The sequence below is a fragment of the Zea mays genome, chromosome 5, assembly GCF_902167145.1.
Source record: "Zea mays cultivar B73 chromosome 5, Zm-B73-REFERENCE-NAM-5.0, whole genome shotgun sequence".
Taxonomy (NCBI): Eukaryota; Viridiplantae; Streptophyta; class Magnoliopsida; order Poales; family Poaceae; genus Zea; species Zea mays.
In genome coordinates, this window is record NC_050100.1 from 192783182 (window position 1) to 192801173 (window position 17992).

Sequence of the window (17992 nt, forward strand, 5' to 3'; positions counted from 1 at the left end):
GTATCATTTTCTTAGGGATCACCAACAAAAGGGGGATATCGAGATTTCATACATTAACACTAAAGATCAATTAGCCGATATCTTTACCAAGCCTCTTGATGAACAATCTTTTACCAAACTTAGGCATGAGCTCAATATTCTTGATTCTAGGAACTTCTTTTGTTAAATTGTACACATTGCTCTTCTATATACCTTTGATCATGTCTCTTTCATATGCTATGACTAATGTGTTTTTCAAGTCTATTTCAAACCAAGTCATAGGTGTATTGAAAGGGAATTGGAGACTTCGGCGAAGACAAAGGCTTCCACTCCGTAACTCATCCTTCGCCGTCGCTCCAAAAGACTCTCCATCTTTGGGGGAGAGAGCAAAAGGACTTCGTCTTTGGTATAATCTTAACTCATTTATTTATGACCAAAGGGGAAGATAACACTTCGTGGGCTCTAATGATTCCGCTTTTGGCGATTCATGCCAAAGGGGGAGAAAGTAAGGGCCCAAAGCCAAAGGACCGCACCACCACCAATTTCAAAAACTTCGTGTTTTCCAAAAATATTATCAATTGGTTTCCTATTGTGTTCAAAAGGAGGAGAAAGTAGTATTTCAAAAATGATATATCAAAACCCTCTTGAACACTAAGAGGAGGATCTCATTTAGGGGGAGTTTTGTTTAGTCAAAGGAAAAGCATTTGAAACAGGGGGAGAAAATTTCAAATCTTGAAAATGCTTCTTAAAATCTTATTCATTTGCCTTTGACTATTTGCAAAAGAACTTTGAAAAGGATTTACAAAAGAGTTTGCAAAAACAAAACATGTGGTGCAAGCGTGGTCCAAAATGTTAAATAAGAAAGAAACGATCCATGCATATCTTGTAAGTATTTAGATTGGCTCAATTCCAAGCAACATTTACACTTACATTATGTAAACTAGTTCAGTTATGCACTTCTATATTTGCTTTGGTTTGTGTTGGCATCAATCACCAAAAAGGGGGAGATTGAAAGGGAATTAGGCTTACACCTAGTCCCTAATTAATTTTGGTGGTTGAATTGCCCAACACAAATAATTGGACTAACTAGTTTGCTCAAGTGTATAGATTATACAGGTGTAAAAGGTTCACACTCAGCCAATAAAAAGATCAAGTTTTGGATTCAACAAAGGAGCAAAGAGGCAACCGAAGGCACCTCTGGTCTGGGGGCACCGGACTGTCCGGTGTACACCGAACAGTGTCCGGTGCACCACCGGACAGTGTCCGGTGCACCAGAGGACTCCAACTCGAACTCGCTACCTTCGGGAATTTCTCAGGCCGGCGCGCTATAATTCACCGGACTGTCCGGTGTACACCGGACGGTGTCCGGTGCTCCAAGGAAGCGCGGCCTTCGGAACTCGCCAGCCTCGGGAACGCGCAGCAGCCGCTCCGCTATAATTCATCGGACTGTCCGGTGTGCACCGGACTGTCCGGTGCATCCTCGGAGCAACGGCTATTTCGGCACCAACGGCTACCTGCGATGCATTTAATGCGCGCGCAGCGCGCGCAGAAGGCAGGCGCGCCCATACTGGCGCACCGGACATGGAACAGTACATGTCCGGTGTGCACCGGACATCCAGGCGGGCCCACAAGTCAGGAGCTCCAACGGTCAGAATCCAACGGCATTGGTGACGTGGCTGGAGCACCGGACATGTCCGGTGTGCACCGGACTGTCCGGTGCGCCATCGAACAGACAGCCTCCACCAACGGTCAAGTTTGGTGGTTGGGGCTATAAATACCCCAACCACCCCCACATTCATGGCATCCAAGTTTTCCACTTCTCAACCACTTACAAGAGCTAGGCATTCAATTCTAGACACACCAAAGAGATCAAATCCTCTCCAATTCCACAAAAGGCTTTAGTGATTAGCGAGAGAGATTTGTCGTGTTCTTTTGAGCTCTTGCGCTTGGATTGCTTCCTTTCTTTCTCACTTGCTCTTGTTGTTCAACACTCAATTGTAATCAAGGCAAGAGGCACCAATTGTGTGGTAGCCCTTGCGGGGAAGTTTTATTCCCGGCTTTGATTTGAGAAGAGAAGCTCACTCGGTCCGAGGGATCGTTTGAGAGAGGGAAGGGTTGAAAGAGACCCGACCTTTGTGGCCTCCTCAACGGGGAGTAGGTTTGCGAGAACCGAACCTCGGTAAAACAAATCCGCGTGTCACACTCTTCATTTGCTTGCGATTTGTTTTGCGCCCTCTCTCGCGGACTCGTTTACATTTCTAACGCTAACCCGGCTTGTAGTTGTGTTTATATTTGTAAATTTCAGTTTCGCCCTATTCACCCCCCTCTAGGCGACTATCAAGCATATCTTGAAAGAACCTCCAAGTTAAGTGTGCTTGGCTTGAAACAATTTGGGATGGATGAATGACCAGGAAGTTTTCTCGGGTGCACGTGAGCGAGTACAAAGTGCGCACAAAAGACTCGTGTTGGTCTATGAGAACGATATATGATTCTAAGAGCTGATAGGAGTAAGTATCGTTAGCCAGGAGTGGACGAGGTGTTATACACCGTCAAGCTCTCTAACAGAACACACTTAAACTTGTTTTTCGTTTTAAAAAAGTCCAAAATCACAAAGTTGAATTTTATAGGTTAAATAACAACAACACTTCCATCTAGGAATAGAAACATAATAGCCCCATTAAATCAAGAGACAAAATGAAGCATAGTTTTAGGTATATGGAGCCATCTAGCCGTTAGAAAATATAGGAAGGTCTAGAATGTAGGGCTCTTTTAATAGAGATGGTCTTAGAAATATATTTATATTATAATCAAAATGTCTTATTTTTTACAACTAGTTAGCAAGAATTATATATAGTCACTTTGTCTTAATGTAGATGTTCTAAATTTGTAACTCTGAATTTAGGAGAAAAATAAAAAAGTTGTGATACAAGAAAACAATTGGATTTTGTTTGGTTAGAAAGTATATGAAGGCCCTTCTAACCAAACAAGTAAGTCTGTCTATCTCCAGCAGATTCACTATTTTATTCTCTATCTTATCCCCTATTTCAAACTTCTATGTGTATCAGTGTCATCTGTGGCAACGACTGTTATGCAAGCAGTCTTTCTGTGCAAGCGTGCAAGCAAACCATCTGATCTATTAGATTAATGATCCAACCACAGATACAACCATGGTTTGTTAGGGAGTTTTTTTTATAAAGATTATTGAGTTGGTGGTGGAAGAGTTTAAGTGTTAAATGTGATCTACGGTTGGATCACGATCTAATGAATTAGATGTTTTGCTTGCACGCTTGTACAGAAGGACTGCTTACATAGCAGTCGTTGCCGTCATCTACACCTCTACGTTTTCTATTTTTAACGCTCTAGTGCTCTACTGACAGTCTAATATGATAGAGAGAAGTAGAGGTAAAAATGATGGTAAAAATATATTAAAAAAATAAATACATTAGAAAGTGAAAGCACTAACTGTTTTATAACAAATTTAAACAATATATTATTAAATATTTTAGAATAAAAGGAGTAAAAGAAACACATCCATCCCAGAAAAGTGGGTGGACGCATGTGGCCAAGCATAACCAAGCCAGCCAACCACCAAAAATAAAAAGGTGGTCAACCGCCCTTCTGCCCACCGCCAGTAACGCAGACGTGCCAGAATCAAACGCTTTCGCCGCGCTGAATAGAAATAGAAAACGCAAAAATTTAAATCCGTATAATAATTGCAAGGCGATAATACCAACGGACCAACCTACCCACCCGCACCCTCTCTTGTGCACCTCCGGCTCCCAGTCCACTGCCTCCTGCCAAAATAAATCCGTCCGCTCTCCAGCTTGGTGGCACAATCCCATCGAAAGCTAGGGTTTCAAGCCTCTTCCGACTTCTCCTTCCCTTCCCTTCCCCACCACAACGCGGCCGCCATAGACGCGGTACCGCGCGAACTCCCATAGATCTGAGCGAGCCACCCTGCGAATCATCCCCTGACGCACCAAATCTGGTCAGAAACGGTGAAGAGTTCGGACACGATCTTAAGCGTCGTTGATTTAAGACCACACACAAACACATCTGTTTGCCCTTCCCCCCTATTTTTTTCCTGTTTCGGACGATTCATAAGAACAGACCTGCAAGGTTTGCAGATCTACCTGTTCAAGAACCAGGGACCTTGTTTTGGACGCCCAGAACGAACCCTTGACCCTGCGGATCTGCTCGATCCGTTTTGGATCTGCTTGCTTTTTTCTGGATCTAGAGAGAATGTTCAAGTCGATGGTTTATTTCGTGAACATCTCAATCGGGGAGGTTGAGGTGTGGCCCAAGGGCCAGGCGAGCGCAGGCCTGGCCGTGGCGGCGTGGGCGCGAGATATCCGCGTTGACCGCCTTTCCCCGCCCAGCGAGCGGTGCCCTCCGCTGGCCGTCATGCACACCGTGGCCGTCGCCGCCCGATGCCTCGTCATGGAGTCCAGGCCGCCCGTCGCCGCCGACGTGGCGTCGCTGCCTCTCGTCGACATGCACGCCGCTTGCCTCAGGGACAACAAGGTATATACAGATTATTCCTGACATAAAAAGAGCTTCACATCCACCGTCCACCGTAAAAAGAGAGAGAGAGAGAATAATCTGAAAACATGAAAGGACATCACAAATATTATATGGCGGACGCTTTGATGAAAGGAATGTTTTTTAGTCTTATTACATGGACAAGCTTACGGGACATAATTAATTCTTACATTTAGGATTGGAATAATTCTGTTAGTTTTACTTGAACGATCACTGGACAAGGATTTTTGGCAGGATTGAATGGATGACTAAGAATGCACTGATATTTTTCAGTGATCACACCGACTTGGACTCATGTTCATTCACTTTCGTTGAACTCATTCCTAGCTATACCATCAATTAAAGTAAAGAATTTTTAACTTTACTGAGGCTAGATGGAAGGACTTAAGAAACAGATATTTAAGTTTAAAAATTGGGATGTCTGAATGCCATGTATTGGTGCTTTGGAATTGGGACTCAATTCTGATGATCTGTGAAAACTGGCATTTATTTGATACTCGTTGGCTTGAATCATTGGATGCCGTTAGTTGACCATAGATATAGTTGTACATCACACTAACTGAATCTGAATTTTGACTCCTGATTTCTGATAACAAGTTGAACATTAAAACATATAATAGCATGGAATGCCTGAGTCTGTCGTATCAAGTTACTGTGCAGATGTTTTTCTATGGCAATCGTATAAGTTAATAAAGTCCCTTCACGTTGGTATCAACATTTCCATATTCCATATCAAACTTTGCCTGATTTTAGAATTCAGGAAATACACCAATGAAATGACAGCCAATTCAGATTTTGCAATTTTGGACCTAATTTTTTGCCGTCAGCTGGATCTCCATGCCTTGATGACCCCTATTTTCTTAAATATCACTAAGAATTTAAGATCCATAGCTCTGGCGTGCAGTGTTAGATTTAAATAAGTGTATTATTTAACTCTTAGAGATTTCAACATTCATCTTCACCTTACACTTGCTCCTTCATTTCCTTATTATTGATTTGGAAACCACATTTATGGTTCTATACTGTATATATCACATTGAATGCTTTAATTCCTTGTGCTTTCAGACCGCGGTTGTTGCACTTGGAGATGAAGAATTGCATTTAGTTGCGATGACATCCAGAAGAAACTTGACAAATCATGCATGTTTCTGGGGCTACAAGTTGCCATTTGGTTTGTATAATTCTTGCTTGACCATGTTAAATCTACGGTGCCTGGGAATCGTGTTTGACCTTGATGAGACATTGGTTGTCGCCAATACATCACGGTCTTTCGAGGACAGAATTGATGCACTTCAAAGAAAGCTGAGCAATGAGACTGATCCACAGCGTAGAAATGGTATGCTATCAGAGATCAAGAGGTACCAAGATGATAAATCCATCTTAAAGCAATATATAGAAGGTGATCAGGTCTATGATGACGGTAAAGTGTATAAAGCACAACCTGAGATTGTTCCACCATTGTCTGATAACCAGCAAACAATGACACGCCCAGTTATAAGATTACAAGAAAAAGACATTATCCTGACAAGAATAAATCCTCTGGTATGTGCTAAATTGCTTGAACTTGCTTTGGGCCTGTCCATGGTATCATTTCTGTACTGGGACATAGATATGTTGTGTTATAACTACGCATTATGCCGGTGCTTTCTATTTGGACTTCCCTTGCACACCAGTACATTAAGGGAATGCCATAAAGTAGAAGTTCCTGGAGTCTTGGAGCAAAGCAAAAGCTCTAAGATTCAAGGATGTAGGTCTGCATATAATCAAGGATGTCCACCAACTACTTGAATTATTAATTTCTCTGTTAGACCAATGGATGAATATATGAGCCAATATTCTACAAAACTTGGCCGAGGAGGGCAAGACCGCCCTCCCGGTATTATATTAAGAAGAGACCGAAACATGGTTCCAGCCGAGAAAATCCCCGAATCTTGGCCCCCCGATCACTAACGGGTCGATCAACTGTCCACTCTGCAACGGCTCAGCCGGAGGGTGGCGTTCAGGATTTCGATCCCCGAGAACGTGCGAGACACAACGAGGGGATTTTTTTAACCAAGTCCAAAATTTGCCTCTGAGGGGGATCGAACCCAGGACCTGGAGGTGCTACTCGGGAGCCAATATTCTATCCTTGTTTAGCAAGGACTGTTCAGGAACTTTGATTCTTGTTGCATGCATTTTCCAACCTTGTTTGGACTTTCTGATTTGGTTGCACAAAACTTGTCAATTAGTTATCTGATTTTGTTCTGCTTTCTGCAGATTAGGGATACCAGTGTGCTTGTACGTTTAAGGCCAGCCTGGGAGGATCTTCGCAGCTACTTAATTGCCAGAGGTCGCAAACGTTTTGAGGTCTATGTGTGTACGATGGCTGAAAGAGACTATGCTTTAGAAATGTGGAGATTGCTTGATCCAGATTCAAGATTAATTAATTCTGTTCGACTTCATGATAGGATGGTGTGCGTAAAATCTGGTATGTAATTCGTCTTTTTTTAACAAAGTACAAAAGAGCATAGTGCAATTTGTCATTCTAAATGTTGTGATACTCAGAAGCTGACAAACTGTGAAAAATACTACTTAAATTTCGTTTTTTAGTTTCATTCTACTGAAATTAATGCCAAATTTACCTTTTGTAGGTTTAAAGAAGTCCTTGCTAAATGTCTTCCATGATGGTTCTTGTCATCCTGGTATGGCATTAGTAATTGATGATCGTCTGAAAGTTTGGGATGAGAAGGATCAATTACGAGTCCATGTGGTTCCTGCATTTACTCCATATTATGCTCCACAGGCAGAGGTGATGTTCATAGCCTGTATACCAATATAAGGATATCATGTTGTCACTAACAGGATCCATCATTTCCACATTCTAGGCAAATTGTTCTATCCCGGTTCTTTGTGTAGCCAGAAACGTTGCATGCAATGTTAGGGGTGGTTTCTTCAAGTAAGATTACCTTTTTTTTAATCTGATTGTAGTGTTCATTTGTTTGCATTTTGCTGTCAACCTAATACTTCTGTAGATAGCTCTTTTCTCTATAACTTATACCTCAGTAAAGTCTAGTTCATGTTGACATATAATTTCATGGCTCAATCGACAGAGACTTCGATGAAGGACTCTTACCAAGGATTAGTAATGTTCATTATGAAGATGAAGTAAATGATATCTCATCTGCGCCAGATGTTGGCAATTATTTGATAACAGAGGTAAATTTTAGAGAGCCTGTTGCTTTCTGTGTTCACTTTTCACTAAGTAATAACAGTTCTTTTCATCTTTAAAGGATGAGAATGTCGCATTAGTGAATGGAAATAGAGATTCATTGCCTTTTGATGGTATGTCAGATGCAGAGATTGAACGGAGAATGAAGGTTTGTGCCTTTCGACACTATCTTGACCCCCCCCCCCCCCCCCCTGAATTGACCAAGCATCACACAAAGTGTTCCACGAACATCCCAATGGGGCCTATTATCACCGTTTCTGGAAAAAATGTTTCAGTATGTTACTAAGTAACAACGAGGGTATAAATTACAGTTAATTGAATCTAAAGTTTCAGAAATTTTAGTTTTCTCAGCACGAATCGCATATCCATATAACTAAACAGTACAATTACCAGTGTATTAATGAGTTTGATGTCTGTCGGGAACAATTTTGTTTATTTGAGGTTTCTGACAGTACATATAATTTTTCTTGTGAGCTGCTGTCATTGTGGTAGGCATTTTTTATAGTACAAAATTAACTCCCAGTTGTATTTATACCCCATCTTTTTTGGAGTGGTGCACCATTTTGTTTCTCTTATATTCCTTGTAACTATTTTCAGGAAGCCAATGCTCAAGCATTCCATCAAACAGCGACTAACTTTGTCATGCCAGTAGCCCCTGCTCAGAATTTTGTTTCGTCTTCAGTTGCACCATTAGCGCCACCTCTTAGCATGATGCCGCCTCCATTCAGCCAGCCAGTTGTTCAGCCAGGTTTTTCAGATCCACTGCAAGGTTCTCCAGCTAGAGAAGAGGGTGAAGTTCCTGAGTCTGAGTTGGATCCAGACACAAGGAGAAGGCTTCTCATATTGCAGCATGGTCAAGACACAAGAGATCCTACACCTCCACACCCAGCGATACCACCAGTGCAAGTTCCAGTTCCTCCAGTGCAACCTCATGGGAATTGGTTTCCCACAGAGGATGGGATAAACCCAAGTAACCTGAGTAGAGGTTCAGCAGGTTTCACCGTTGAATCCGATTCTATGCCCTATGAGAAAAAACAACCACCTCATCCTTCATTCTTTCATGGTGGGGATAGTCCTATGTCGTCTGATAGATTTGGCTATCAGAACCAGAGGTTTCCCTCTCAGGTACGTGATTTGTAGAACTTTTGATTGTCTTCATTTGCTAAGTAGCCATGTAGACACTAGGTGACAACTGACAAGCATATGCTTGGTGCAGCTACCGCACACCGAGGATCACCACATGCTTCAGAACCATGCACCTCCAAAATACAGATCCTTTTCTGGTAGGTTTTATTAATTTATGTATGTATTTTAGTTTTAGTGTTCGCCTTGAGGGGTCACTTTCCATGCGCTCCCTTGCCATGAGTTGCCGCTCATATACTAGGCATAGGCACAGTAACAACCCCATTACAGATGCTCCGGCTATGCTTAGGGTAAGGCAAATAAGTTTTTCTTTATTAAAGTTAGATAGAGAGAAGTTAGGTATAAGTTGGTCAGTAGTAGTTGTTTAGTTTGTTAGTGTGTATACTATAGTTTCTCTTTGATAGTATATTTTCTCTAGAATCTAGGGTTCTCTCTGTAAAGTTACCTTATGAACTTTTGCCCTTTGGGCCCTACGGAATACACAAGTTGCCATTTTCCTCCTCTAACATGGTATAGAGCTAGTGTTTGGAAGCAGAAAGCAACTGCTCCTCCACGCCGCCGCTGGCGGCCGCCCCATGCAGCGAGGCGCCCGCGGATCCCGCACGTGCCCAACCCTTGGCCCTCGCCTGCCTGTGGCGCCACGAGCTGTCCGCGGCTCCCCCACGCGCCTGCAACGCTCGCCACGGCCGCCACACGCCGATGTGCTCGCCCCATGCCGGTCGTCACTCGCCGCCACCGTCAGCCCTACGCCCATGGCTCCTCTCACCTGCCACGGCCTCGCCCCACGGCTGCCAGAGCCGTTGTGCACATGTCCGCGGCCCGCCCCGCTCGCCTGCACGCCGTGCGCCCGCCCCTGCCCGCCTGCGCGCGCATTGGCTCACCCGGTGAAGCATCAGCTCACTAAACACATTGGCATAGACTGTTTCTGTGGTTAAAGTCTGCAGTTTCCCTTCAGTATGTGCCTTTAGAGTTGCAGCTTGCTGATTTGCTTACCAAGGCCCATACTAGAGCTCAACATAGTTTTCTCTCCAAACTCAATGTTGTTGATCCGTCATGAGTTTGAGGGGGAGTGTTAATTTGTATACTATAGTTTCTCTCTGATAGTGTATTTTCTCTAGAATCTAGGGTTCTCTTTGTAAAGTTACCTTATGTACTTTTGCCCTTTTGGCCCTATGGAATACACAAGTTGCCATTTTCCTCCTCTAGCAGTTAGATTAGATGAATTGTTTTAGGCCTATCCATCTACTAGTAATTGTGATAATGCAACATACAATTCATATGTTATGAAAACTATAAAGGCGCCTTCCCCTCCTGGCCTCCTCCGGCGATAATGTGGGCCTCTCTTTTTCTTTAATTCTGCTATATAATGTTGTTTCTGCAACACATGATTCATCTTACTGGAACTTTTGGCTGCATAGAATATTGTAGCACAATCCTGCGCATTACCGGTGAACAAGGTCCTCTGTTATCCATGGTTTAAGGAATTTTTTCTATCAATTGTTTTAATGATCCTACAGCTGTATGTGACGAGAAATATCCACATGAGTTTGTGATGAGATAATGTGTTGATGGTGAATAACTAATTATTTCACATATGCTTTCAAAAATGGTGGCACAATTATGAAATCATGCAATTTGGTAGCCCAAGATTTTGCTTTTGTGAAGTGCAGCTTGGTGTACATGTGGTGTTTTATAGGATGATGCCTAATTTTGTTTATGCCATGAAGGTGAGGAGCTAGCAACTCGGCATGTTCCCTCAAGCCAAAGAAACCATATAGAATCAGGAAGACACTTTTCACAATATGCTGGGACCTCTGCTGGCGTATTAGAGGGCATTGCTGTGAAATGCGGATCTAAGGTACTGTGTAGCATTCACTGCTAGTGGACCAGAAAGACTTGTTCTAGTCAATCTTGGTTGACATTTTCTTTTGTGTTTAGGTGGAGTACAGGTCAACATTATGTGATACCGCAGAACTACAATTCTCTATTGAGGTAGACTAATTTCTTCTTCATATTAGCAATTTCATCAAACAGTGAAGTCCAGAATAATAGGAAGTTCTGGAAATATGAATGTCAGAGGAGATTAGTAAATCTGATCAATAACTGAAATCTACTTTAGTATTTTATTTTCACTTGACTGTTTGATGGAAAACTTTTGCTGAACTATTGTGTGCTTGCAATAATGTTATTGTGCTTATGTTATGTCTCCTTGTTTTGCTTTTTTTTACTGCATCTTGTTCAGGTTTGGATTGTTGGAGAAAAGTTTGGTGAAGGAATTGGTAGGACAAGGAGAGAAGCACAGCGCCAAGCTGCAGAAATGTCTTTAAGAAACTTGGCCAGTAAGTTTGTGCTACTTCACCTTATAGTATAACATTGTATATGTCATCAATTTCATATGAACCAATTATTTTTTTATCTCTATGTGAGTGGCTGTGTTAGTCAGATTAACTAACCTCACCCCCCCCCCCCCCCCCCCCCCCCCCCCCCCGGCGAGGCCATGAGGGATGCCTCTGAACATAAAGGCTAACCCAACTTGCTTGGGACTAATAGGCTTCGGTTTTCATGGCGATCCGGTGATGGTGGTTGTGGTCTGGCAACCAAGAAAAGTTTGCTCATAATTGTGCTTTGGTAGCATACAGTGCCCTGACGTTTCCTATTGAATTCTCTCCTAGAGCATCATTAAACATCTTGTAATATTTTATCCTGAGCATGTTTCAGCAATAGCCACCTCATGCTTTTTGACAGTTATAGTAACATGCTTGCCCATTTGCTTGAGCTTTAATTTCTTTGCTGACAACCTTTTGGTTCAGGTGTAGAGCTTTGTTTCATTTGTGCATTGCTGCAACACTTTGTACAATAGTCTGTTTTTTGACATAGTAAATTTACTTGCAGATAAATACTTGTCATCTGATCCAAATAAGTTGACTGATATGAAACAAGATGCTTTCGGTAGCAACAGAAACATCTTTGGTTACTCTGGAAATACTAGGGATGATATGTTGCCACTTTCAAGTACTTCTGAGGAATCTCGCTTTATGAAAATGGAGGAGAACAATTCCAGGAAAACAGGAGATTCTGTCACTGCTCTCAAGGAACTTGTAAGTCTAGCTAGATTTGTTGATTATTGACTTCATACTCTTTCATGAAGCAGACCTTATGATGTATATAAAAATACACTGCAGTGCACAGTTGAGGGATATAACTTAGTTTTTCAAGCCTGTCCATCTCCAGCAGATGGTTTAGTTGGGAAAGAATCTTATGCTCAGGTACAAATTGGTAGGCAAATTCTAGGCAAAGGAGTTGGGTTAACATGGGAAGAGGCCAAGCTCCAGGTAATGAGCAGTCTAATACTGACTGACTTTGTTTTCCTACTGTTACCTTATTTTCCTTGCCTTAAGAAAATCTGGATTCATTTAGTAAACCCAGAGAATATCTCTGTTTGCATTTAAATCAGCATCAAGGATGGTCATGCTTCATTTTGTTTTCTTGTGTGGGTTTAAATTTTTGATATGTAAACTGGACTTATGTACTATTTCCTTCAACGGGCATGTTTTGCTCAATCAGCTCTTGTTTCTTTTTTGACATAAAAACTCAAACTATCCAGTAAGGTCTAATCAAGCCCTCATGTTAGTCTCTTTGACTGCACGATGATTTGTCATGTAGATAATAATTTTGCTCCACCTAAAAACGAAGCAAGAAACTGAATTTGACACAGCCACTGCCGTGGTAGTGTGGCACCATGGGGGTAGTAGAGGGAGGCACTAAGGATTGAGGATGATGGTCATGGGAATAGGAGTTGAGAAAAAGCTAAGTGGGGGAGAGCTCTAGCTTCAGCTTTTCCGAAGAGAATTACTCCCAACCAGCCAAACACTCAAAACACCAACTGATTCATGTGGGGGGATGAGGAGAGAATCACTTCTTCATCTACATTAGGAGCTGGGAGCTAAAAAACCGCTTCACCCTGCTTGTTATATTTTGGTGGGGATCATCAGCTCCCTATACCCTGCTCCCTCCTACAAATCCGATAGAATCACTCCAATCAGGGAGTGGAGCTCTACAAACTGAAAACTGATGGCAATATGAGTATATGACATGGATCTTGTTGGCAGATGACACTAACTGTGGCAGGTACTCAAGTTAAATGGCTTAGGTTAATTCAAGTGCCCTAACATGCAATTTGTTTTTTCAACCAAACCATCTTGAATTTTCAGAAAGCCAATGTCTGAAGCATTACATTCGTTGCAGTGCTCACTCTAGATAATAATTTTAGATATGAGGTTTTGAGCTGCGAGCCTGCGACTAGTGAACAAAGCATGCATAAATGGAACTTCTAAAAAACATGCAATGAGTTTTTCTTGATTGGGTTGCTTCAGTTGATATTTTCCCAACTTCAATTTTCACATGGGTTTTTACTTTGTAGGCTGCTGATGAGGCTCTTGGAACTTTAAGATCCATGCTAGGTCAACTTGGTCATAGACGATCTGGCTCTCCAAGGTGATTATTTGTTGTCTTATGGTGCTGCATAACTGCGACATTTATTATTAATATGAAAAACTACCTTATAGTATGAATTCAAAGTGCATTTCTACAGTGTTGCCATGTAGCAGAGTAGTGATCAAATTTGATAGGGATGGAAAATTGGAGTATTTGTTCGTGTGCTTTTTGACTCTTGACTAAACTAGTTCTCAGTTACTATTGTGGATTACGGCTAGGAAGCCCTTACGCCTAAGAGGTGACCAAGAAGAAGTTAGTGCCTTAGCTGTGTTGGGTCATGTATGTGGAATAAACATTTCATGTTCCAGTCAACATTCGGACAATCGTTTTTGTATTTGTGTGAACTATATTCCCGTCACAGTATTTATGTTTATATTATAGGTTATATGAGCTTTGTATGATTCTAATGACCAGTTACCATTTACCCTAGGTCATTGGCACCGAATTTTAACAAGCGGTTCAAGCCAGATTTTCCAAGGACCGTGCAAAGAGTTCCTTATGGAACATATTCTAGAATCGAAGGCCATGCTCCTTAGATGCCTGCATGAATGATGTGCCTGGGCACTACATTTTGAAAGTGGACGAAGCTTTGAACTGTGAGGTCTCCACAAATTGAATACAAGCCCTGGATTCTTGGCTTCTTGTGGGCTTCCAAGGCTCTCACAGGCCACCACTGGCCATGAGAGTACCGACGAATATATTTATGGAAGGGCCAAGAAACTGTGAAGTATGAATGGTGGCCATGACTTCATACAGAATTTCACTGCCGTTGACCAGTCGCCAGTGTTACCCCATGCTGTCAACTTGGCATAATTGTTGACCTGGAAGTTTTATGGTTGAACCAGGGATTGATGCAGGCTTGCGGCTCCATTTCATTTCTGGGTGTATGCCAGGAATCCATGGATCAAAGGGCAGCGCTGTAGTTGGACACTTTTTTTTCCCGTGCTCTGGTTCAGTTGAAAGTTGGACCCCAGTAGGTTGGAGCCTTAGCATGTAGCCAGTTTTATTAGTGCTAAGTTTTTAGGCAAGTTATAAGTTATAGCACAGAATTGAGTACTTGACAGTGTTACCGTTACATTGTTTATGTAGTCATCTTCATTAGCAGCCTAGGCAGGCAACATGAATCCAGTAGCTGACAGCATTCATTTACTATATATATAATTATAGTATGTTGTAGTCATCTTGTAATAGAATATGCCCCCGTTTCTTGGGAATCTGTGCCTCTAATTCTGTTGTCCCTTTTCTGGTTGTGTCCCACTCGCTCTGAATGTGCATGCATTTGTCGCATACGTAGCTTCAGTGAAATAGAGTGCTTTACGTCATCTGGCATTGGTGAGCTGCTCAAGTTTCCAGCGTCAGTGAGCATCTAACCCTAAACTAATCGGTTGTTTTTTGGTCCAGTAAACTTCGTGCAAAAACAGTTCGGTTATTCCCATCAGGGGATTAGAAGAGATTTTGTCTTTTATGGATTTAAACCCACTTGTTCCGTTATTCCCACCAGGGGATTAGAAGATATTTTGACTTTTATGAATTTACATTCCATTCCATGTAGATTGCAGGTAACTGGAAATAATTAGAAAGAAATTTGAGTTGTTAGAGATTTAAATCTACTCAATTTCTTTCAATCCACATGAATTGAGATTAAAATGAACAGATTCTCAATCCTCTCTAACTCATATGGATTGAGATTAAAAACAATATGCTCGTTTATGGACCTGCCTAGCCCCTCCTACCCTTTTTTCCCGGTCCAAACTGCGAGCACGAACAAGACTAGAAAATCAAATTCTAACGCAAGTGATTACGTGACAGAACGAACGCCGCCTCACACGTGACTATATCAGTTTCAGTTACATGCCGGATTGCCGGTTGCGCGTTCAGGCTCAGGACCTGCTTCGGCGACGTTGCTGCTGACGGCGCCGCCGCCGGCCACCTCGCCCTCGGCGACGCATGGATTAGCGGACCGGCGGGCAAACCCCCCAGGGCAGGGGCCGTGTGGTGGCCGCGGTGCTCGGCGAAACTCGGCGGGAGCATCTCCGTTCCGACAGCAAGGCAAGCACCTGGCGCATCGTGGGGCGGCTGCTGGGCGTGGCCTGCGTGCAGGCCAGCCCCACCTTGATGTACCGGAGCACCTCCTTCTCCGGGTAGCTCCCCATGCTCGCGTCCACGATCTCTAGCAGCCTGCCTTGCTGGTACATCATCCATGCCTGCACATAAGAATGGCGCGTGAGATTCATCAGCACAGAGGAGCCCGTAACGTGAACGGAGAGCCGAGAGTTGAGAAGAAGGACACCTGACCTCTCGCACCGGGAACATGTCCGACTGGATCGTTTGCGAGACCCTCCTCCCGCTGACGATCTCCAGGACAAGCACCCCGAAGCTGTAGACGTCGGCTTTCTTGGTCAGCTGCCCATGCACGAAGTATTCAGGCGCCAAGTATCCACTGCATGCATCCAGAGAGTTAAGACTAATCACTGTCAGTAGTAGCCAGTAATCTAGCTTGTTGTTTCGAAGCAAGTGTCCATGGGTCCATTAACAGCTTCAGCTTCACCCACCACAGACAGCTTACCTCGTTCCGACCACTGCGGTGCTGATGTGGGTGATGTTGTCCGGGAACAGCTTCGCGAGCCCGAAATCTCCGATCTTTGGCAGGTAGTCTCGGTCGAGAAGAACATTGCTGGCTTTGATGTCCCTGTGCACGATGTTCGGCTCGTGCTCCTCGTGCAGGTAGCTCAGCCCCTTGGCGGTGCCCAAGCAGATGCCCGACCTCGTGCTCCAGGGTAGATCTGCTGCTGCTCCTGAACCAAAGGTTAAATAAAGATAAGCGCACAATCGTGTGAGGGTGAGATCGTGAGAGGAATGCGGCTCCAGCTTCCGGTGGCAGCGAGTGTACTACTACCATACCAGCCGTGGTGGTTCACTCACCTTTGAGCGCATGATCGAGGCTGTTGTTCGCAAGGTACTCGTACACCAGTATCCTTTTTTTCCTCTGTACGCAGCAGCCCAGAAGCCTGACGAGGTTCGCGTGCTTCACCTGGGATATGCTCTCGATCTCAGCTAGGAACTCCTTGATCCCCTGCTCGGATTCCGAGGACAGAACCTTCGCGGCAAATTCAGTGCCGTCTCTTAGAACTCCCTGTGTCACAAAACAGCTACATTGTTTTAGGCTTTTAGCTGAAAGCTTCTCACTAGAGGCTCCAGAAGTCCAGAGAGTGTCTAACCAGTTGCAGGTAGATTTGCAAACAATAAAATGGAGAGAGAGAGAGAGAGAGAGAGAGAGAGAGAGAGAGAGAGAGAGAGAGAGAGAGAGAGAGAGAGAGAGAGAGAGAGAGAGAGAGAGAGAGAGAGGGTCTTTTCTTTTACCTTGTAGACAGTTCCAAAACCACCTCGTCCAAGCTTGTTACTCTGATCGAAGTTGTTTGTGCCTGCTCTGATCTCTCTGTAGGAGAACAGCCGGAGATTTTCCATGCCCAAAAGCGCTGCTCAGAAAACTAAGTCAGCTTAATGTGCACACAATCTTGTAAAAATACAGTAAAGCCTCGATTTGGATTCGCAAGCTTCCATCAACAGACGTCGGCAAACGGCGAAGCGTCGATGGAGCAGACCAACGTACCTCTGCAGTCTTCCTCGGATCCACAGAGGCATCGCCGCACCAACGCCATCTCCAAGCTCGAGCAGGCAGCAGGCAGCGCGGGGAAGAAGAAGATGGGTTCCCTAGCGCAGCACTGCAGCAGCCCAGAGGCATTAAAATCGGCATGGTTGTGGGAGCGTTGAGGAAAGCACCGTGCGGCAACCTACTGCTGTAGCGTTCTGTTCGACACCAGCAGCTTACTGTGTGTTCGTACCGGCGGCGGCGGCGGTGGCGGCCAACGCAGGCTCCTCTTGTGCACTGCACCTGCACTGGACACTGGCAGGAGCCTATCCAGAATTTATGGCGGCAAAGCCGAGGAGTGTGGTGGCGGGGGACCGCGGGGTCCTAGGTGTTGAATGACTGGTGAACGGGACGGGACGCGCGGCGGTGGACGAGTCACCTGTCTTGACCAGCATGTTGACTCCGCGGTCGGCGTAAGGAGGCGACGAGCTGACGACATTGTAGGCCACACAGTTGGGTTTCAGAGCTAGGAATCGTTTGTTGGCTTATTGCTTCTCCTCCTGGAATCTGGACGTGTCGCTGAGGGAGTAGAGGAACGGATGGCTGGGTGGCCATGAGCCGTCGGCGTCGGAAGCAAGAAGCAACGGTCTACGCCGAGGAGTATTGTACTATTTGAGTGAGTGAGTGATCGACAGAGGCGCGCTGGACCCTCACCACATCTAGCATGTTGCGTTAGGCGAGAAACCAAAAGCACGTTTTGATGGCGCCGAAATTCCCAGACGCAATGGCGTTTTGGTTGACCACCCTCCTTTTATATATATACTAGTCATATATCCGTGCATTACTATAATTTATATATATATAGCATAAAATAAATTTTATTTTAATAAACCACAAAAAATATATTTTCTATTGATTAGTTGAATGCCAATGTGGAGCCAATAACAAAGATTCAAACAGTCATTTATACATAATTTTAACTTTTTTACATAAACTCTCATATTAGAGTAGTAAATAAAAGATTATAAGAGTTCTGA

At 43.8% G+C, this 17992-nt stretch overlaps 2 protein-coding genes across 5 annotated transcripts; one reads left to right on the plus strand and one right to left on the minus strand.

Moving 5' to 3' along the window:
* Nucleotides 1-3766: 3766 nt before the first annotated feature.
* Nucleotides 3767-14578, plus strand: LOC100304282 (RNA polymerase II C-terminal domain phosphatase-like 1). Its single transcript, NM_001361399.1, has 16 exons — nt 3767-4503; nt 5587-6063; nt 6778-6988; nt 7152-7309; nt 7386-7456; nt 7611-7716; nt 7791-7877; nt 8327-8854; nt 8946-9012; nt 10600-10730; nt 10811-10864; nt 11115-11211; nt 11765-11970; nt 12055-12204; nt 13293-13366; nt 13797-14578. Exons 1-16 carry the CDS (start codon nt 4222-4224, stop codon nt 13900-13902), a joined length of 2805 nt encoding a protein of 934 aa, NP_001348328.1. The 5' UTR covers nt 3767-4221; the 3' UTR covers nt 13903-14578.
* A 343-nt stretch (nt 14579-14921) lies between these two features.
* LOC100216635 (putative protein kinase superfamily protein) lies at nt 14922-17312 on the minus strand. 4 transcript variants are annotated; one of them, XM_008683040.3, is made up of 7 exons: nt 17209-17312; nt 16977-17088; nt 16727-16842; nt 16289-16499; nt 15933-16161; nt 15662-15806; nt 14965-15570 (listed from the first exon to the last, which is right to left on the minus strand). In XM_008683040.3, exons 2-7 carry the CDS (start codon nt 17023-17025, stop codon nt 15319-15321), a joined length of 1002 nt encoding a protein of 333 aa, XP_008681262.1. In that variant the 5' UTR covers nt 17026-17088; nt 17209-17312; the 3' UTR covers nt 14965-15318. The 4 variants fall into 4 exon arrangements, with proteins under 4 accessions (NP_001136520.1, XP_008681262.1, XP_008681261.1 ...); XM_008683039.4 differs by having other exon boundaries at nt 17162-17300; XM_008683041.3 differs by having other exon boundaries at nt 17196-17299.
* Nucleotides 17313-17992: the final 680 nt, after the last annotated feature.

Coding starts and splice junctions, on each gene's coding strand:
- LOC100304282 (NM_001361399.1), top strand. CDS start 4,222: ATGTTCAAGTCGATGGTTTATTTCGTGAACATCTCAATCGGGGAGGTT. Junction 7,878..8,326: donor AGATTGAACGGAGAATGAAG/GTTTGTGCCTTT, acceptor AACTATTTTCAG/GAAGCCAATGCTCAAGCATT. Junction 11,212..11,764: donor GTCTTTAAGAAACTTGGCCA/GTAAGTTTGTGC, acceptor ATTTACTTGCAG/ATAAATACTTGTCATCTGAT.
- LOC100216635 (NM_001143048.1), bottom strand. CDS start 17,025: ATGGCGTTGGTGCGGCGATGCCTCTGTGGATCCGAGGAAGACTGCAGA. Junction 16,843..16,976: donor ATCCGAGGAAGACTGCAGAG/GTACGTTGGTCT, acceptor TTTTCTGAGCAG/CGCTTTTGGGCATGGAAAAT. Junction 15,571..15,661: donor ACATGTTCCCGGTGCGAGAG/GTCAGGTGTCCT, acceptor TCTTATGTGCAG/GCATGGATGATGTACCAGCA.